Below are 5,380 nucleotides of genomic sequence, written 5' to 3'. Positions count from 1 at the left end.
CTCCCCGCCCGCCCTGCCTCCACTCACTCTTGGTGAAGCGTGGCGGGTTGTCGTTGACGTCGGCGAGCGTGACGCTGACGGTGGCGGTCCCCGAGAGCCCGCCCATCTGGCCCGCCATGTCTTTGGCCTGGATCACCACCAGGTAGTTCTCTTTGACCTCGCGGTCCATGCCGGACAGGGCGGTCTTGATGAGGCCTGAGGAAAAACACAAAGAGAATTCCCGCCGTTTGATCAGGTCGTCGGGAAACTCGTTATCTTCTCTTTTGGTTTGATCACATTACAAATCAAAAAGCAGAAAACGAGGACGAGGGAGGACGGCGAGCAGACCGCGGCCAAGATAAACCCTTTGAATCCTGCTGTACTCTCACACCTTTACCTGTGTGGGAGGAAGATCACGTTAACGTCTCATGAGCATCAATCACTCTCTGGAAGGCAAACTGTCATTTATGGTTCTGCATATCTGTGGACATTCAGTAACGAACTGATGCTGATCGACTGATGACATCATCAGTGAGTCTCAAATGTGTCTCCAACTGTTCTCACTTTAGGTTTGTTTCTTATCGACTAGAACTGCCACGATTAGTCGATCGCCTTGTTCTAGTGCTGCACAGAAACTGGAAACTTCTGTGGTGCGATTTATAATCCAGAAAATACCGTCTCTTTACAACTGATTATTTCTTCTTCCTTTTAGGAGTTTTCAAAGAACATTTTCCATTTATTTTCCGTGTAATTCTTTAGCAGAAACAGAGCAGGAGGCCGTAAACCAGAGGAAGAAAAGTCGAGAAAACCTGGAGAATTTTTGCTGAAACATGTTTCAAAGACTGTCAGAAGGTTTTTAAGGAAGCTAATAAACAGAAACTTTCATCCGATTGTATTCAGTCGAACGCTGAAGTTCTGAAAGTCGGGCTGACAAAGTCGGTCAAGTTTACGGAGGAAGCTCAGCGTGCACGAGCAGAAAATCAAAACACAAACCGTCTTCTGAATGTATTACTTCAGTAATCAATGGAGCCAGGCTCTGCAGCACCTCGGCATTGTGGGTGATCAGGATTATTCAAACATGACTCAGCAGGAGGTTTGACTTTGCACAAAAGCCGCCTGCAGCCGAGCAGACGTGGTCGTCATCCACAATCCCACAACCCCAGACGGCGGTGACCCGAGCGGTCACGGTGAAACGATGAAAGCCGTCGCTGCCGGGGTTCAGTCCAACGCCGAGGAGGCCGCGCCCGCACTTCTAATTAGACGCAGGCTTGATCTCATCCTTTAGTCCGTCATTACGAGGGTCGAATGTTCAGTTAATGTCTGCATCAATACCGGCAGCAGCAGAATCGATGCTGACGCTCATTATTCCTGTGATGAATGTGCAAAGTTACAGCAAGAGAAACAGCTGCAGCTTTACAGGCAAACAGAAAGATCTGTCCAGCTAAATAAGGCAAATTTAGAGTCATTAGTTAGTGTCGCAGAGCCACGCCCACTTTCACGTCCATTTGTCATTAGAAGATCATTTCTGTCACTAATTTACACTCAAAAAGGCAAAAGTTTAATTTAATGTCTGACTTTTTGACATTTTGGAGGATTTGGTTGATTTTTTTTTTAAATAAAACTTGTAAATTAATACATTTTTACGCAGACTTCTGAAAATCAATAAATAATCAATGAAATTCAATAAATGTCTTTGTGATTTTTTCTTTATTCAATGTTACTTCAACTGTTTCCTGTGCAAAAAACATGTCCACATGAAATAAAGAGAAATAAATCGCAGCGTCTTCGCACAAGATCGATCTGTAAAAGTAGAGATCGATTAACGCAGAAGTCCCCAAGCTACGGCCCGCGGGCCGGATCCGGCCCACCTCTACACCAACCTCAATTTGGCTTTGACAGTGCTATTTTGCTAGCACTGCTGGCAAAATAGTGTTATACTTACAGTGTTTTATGTCAGCAACAGTGTTAGCATCAATCGCAGACTGAACCGCTAACAGAAAACACTGTTAGCATCAATCGCAGACTGAACGGCTAACAGAAAACAATGTTAGCATCAATCGCAGACTGAACGGCTAACATAAAACACTGTTAGCATCAATCGCAGACTGAACTGCTAACAGAATACAATGTTAGCATCAATCGCAGACTGAACTGCTAACAGAATACAATGTTAGCATCAATCGCAGACTGAACGGCTAACACAAAACACTGTTAGCATCAATCGCAGACTGAACCGCTAACAGAAAACACTGTTAGCATCAATCGCACAGGTCATTCAGATCATTTTTGTGTAAAAAAGAAAAAAACTCCAAACAAAACTGTTGCTGTTTCTATCTAACTGTAACAAAGATTGCACCTTTACTATCACTGGACTTAATGTGAAACTGCATATAACGTTTACACTCTCCAGACAACTGTTTACTTATGCTATCTAAAATAATTACGTCATTTCACCTAAATTTTTGTAGCAAAAATGAGAAAATTCACCATTTGAAAATTGAGTTTTGGGGCAAAAAATTAGAATATCAAACACAAAATACTGATTTAAAGAAGAATTATTAAAGAAAATGATCAAGTAGAAAAAAACGAATTAAAAAATGGACTGAAATAAATTTTACAACATTATACCCCCCCACCAACTCTCATCTGAAACTGAGATATATTTCTTTGTGAGTCGAACAGATAAATAAAAATGTGTTTTTTTCTTCTAAATCTTTGATCCATCAACATTTTTCAGCCTCAGTGACTCTGAACATTGCATTGCTGAAGGGCGGGGGGGCGGAGGGGGGGCACTCATGCTCTGCATGGGCGGCGGGTGGAGATCAGCGCCCCCCCAGCCCCTGAGGAGGTGTTGGTCTCTGCGATCTTCAGACGAACTGCAGTTCTCCAGGAGCTCGTCGTCTGTTAGGAGTCCACTCGTTCATCTCCTGATCGGAGTCGGCCGGAGTGAAACGCTCATTTGCAGTTTTCCTCCGAAGCATCGAGAGCAGACAGATTAGTTTATCTACCTCTGTTCCTCCTTAATGACTACAATGGCCGACAGGAGCAGTAAACAAACGGCGCTTCGCTGTGAGGACCGGCCTGTGTGGATGAGGGGATGTCAGCTTACACGCCACATGTGGGATAAACCATATTACCGTTAATCCCTCGCTAATCTGCAAATGGCTTTTTTCCTCTCTTTGTTTGAGCAGAAAGAGGACACGAGTGGGATGTGTTCCAAAGCGCACATTAATGATTAAAAGTAGACTGAAGGGTTTTGTGATTCCCATCGTCCACAAATCCCCGCCTCCGACCACAGCCAGGTGTGCTGCTGTGATGCTAGCTTCCCACGGCGGCGGAGCTGCCGGTTGGAGGTCCTCTCTGTGGGAGGAGGTTTAGCGGCCGTGGAGCATCTTCAGCGCGGCGTGCTGGTCTGCGGAGGTCAAGTCTCTGACGCTTCATGCAGTGGAGCTTATTTTAAGTACGATTTCTCTGCTGTAAAACAGCCTGAAGACATCTGGAGATGTTTCCACTAAAGTTATGAATATGGAAAAGTCACGTGATATGAAATCTATTTGGCCTCTGCCTGATTTTTGCTTTATTTGCATTTAGACTTAAACCATAAAAATCATCACTTTTCATGTGGCACTTCATCAAACCTCATTTTAGGCGGAAAAGCTTTGATTCAAATGTATCTAACAGAAACATTTCTATCTGAAAAAGAAGAAAAAACTCCAGAAAACCACAGAGATCCTTCATCCTCATGTGGAGAAAGCTGAACGCATCCAGAAGAAGGTAGAAGGAAGTCTCTGTTCAAATCAGAGTTCAGGATCCAACGTTCAAACATGGGGGAGGTAGTGTCATAATGTGGGGCCAAAGCTTCAGGACTAATTCAGAACCCGCTCTGAGGTCCATCAGTTCATGAGCTTTTGGGTTCTGCAGCAGAACAGAGATCAAAACTGAAACCTGAGTGACAAGAAGTTTCATGACCAGAACCAGACGGTCCGGATGGAAAACCACAGAAGAGCTCCACACATCTAAGCATGAGAGATGATCCACCAAAAAGATAACGAATAAAGCATCATCACCAAATCATCTCTGTAAATGTGTATTTTATAACGATTCAGCTCATATTTCAGTTATATTTGGAGATGTAACCCTTAGTATTCCTAAGTAAGACTTTGAGTGTTTTCACCTTTTGGTGTTAGTCCGTCTTTTTAGATCAATCCCAGCTTCTTTTGTCATTTTATCACACAATAACACAATTTTAGGACATTTTCAGGACTGAAGAGTCCAAAGAACTCAATTCTAAGTAGGAATAACTTCATCAATAAAATGTCCTTTAAGTTTTAAAATATTCTCTTTCAGTGTCATTGAAGGAATAAATGATTTTTTAAGTAAGCTGAAAATAAAAGCTTTGTTTTGCAGTTCAGTGAAGTTAAATGTAAACTCGTTTTTGGTCACATTTTGGTTCAAAACAATTTAAAAATTAGAGAACAAAAAAAGATTCCTCCCTGAACCTTCAGTGGTATCAAACCGACCCTCATTTAAGGACAGTTTCATTCAAAATGTAATATCAGGGTTGTGGGCGTCCAAAGGATTTTTAAGTCCAATTGCTAAGAACCAATAGCAAATATCAAACATGTAGAAACAAAATAAAAATGTATAAATATATAAATCCAAAGACAAAGTGAAAAATGGTAAAATAAAACCTCAAATACAAAGTTCCACAGATTTATTCCAAAGTTATGTGACATAATTCTTCTAATGTTTGTTTTGAACCAAAAATGTTAAAGAAAAAAATGTTGAAACCTTCAGGCTAAAATCTGAATGAAGACTACACAGATGGGGGGGGTCGGTGTCATTTCTCCGTCATTGTGAACAGCTGATATAATGGAAACAGACCAGTCAGTTTAGAAGCTAGTCAGGGTCAAAGGGGTCAAACAGAAACCATGTTTGTGGTCAAAATCTTTCTCTTTCACCTTTGGTGTCTTTTGAACAGAAATATAGTAACAGTAAAACAATGAAGAGATGCATTCTGGGTGTTTTGACAGAACCGTGAACTGACCCGTTTCCGGATCCACAGAGAAGTACGGCTGCCCCTGCAGGATGCTGTACACCACCTTGGCGCTGTTCCCGTACGTGGCGTCGTCCGCGTCGATGGCCGTCACCTGGATCACCGAAGTTCCTGTTGGAGGGAAATTCACTCAGTGAGTCTCTGAATTAGAGCTGCTACAAACGATTATTTCAATAACTTTTAAATGCAAGCAGCGGACTTTCCCGTCTCCCGGCGCCAGCTTCGAAGCAACTTTGTTTGAGGTGGGTCTGTCGCAACCGGTGATGTGCGCGGTCATTTACAGACCGCCCAAATATAACAAAGACTTTTTAAATGACTTTTCTGATTTCCTGGCAGACATCATGC

General features: G+C 42.5%; 1 protein-coding gene across 1 annotated transcript in view; it reads right to left on the bottom strand.

The window, feature by feature from the left end:
- The window catches only part of LOC112150995 (cadherin-6), an 83,452-nt gene that overhangs the window by 18,878 nt on the left and 59,194 nt on the right, over positions 1-5,380 (bottom strand). Inside the window, exons 6-7 of the mRNA XM_024279557.2 lie at positions 5,027-5,146; positions 28-195 (exon numbers count right to left, since the gene is read on the bottom strand). Coding sequence (XP_024135325.1) covers positions 28-195; positions 5,027-5,146 — 288 coding nt within the window. The remainder of the gene's footprint in view (positions 1-27; positions 196-5,026; positions 5,147-5,380) is intronic.

The sequence above is a fragment of the Oryzias melastigma genome, linkage group LG20, assembly GCF_002922805.2.
Source record: "Oryzias melastigma strain HK-1 linkage group LG20, ASM292280v2, whole genome shotgun sequence".
NCBI classification, from domain to species: Eukaryota; Metazoa; Chordata; class Actinopteri; order Beloniformes; family Adrianichthyidae; genus Oryzias; species Oryzias melastigma.
Note: the sequence above shows the minus strand (reverse complement) of the source record. Positions and strands in the feature narration are given on the sequence as shown.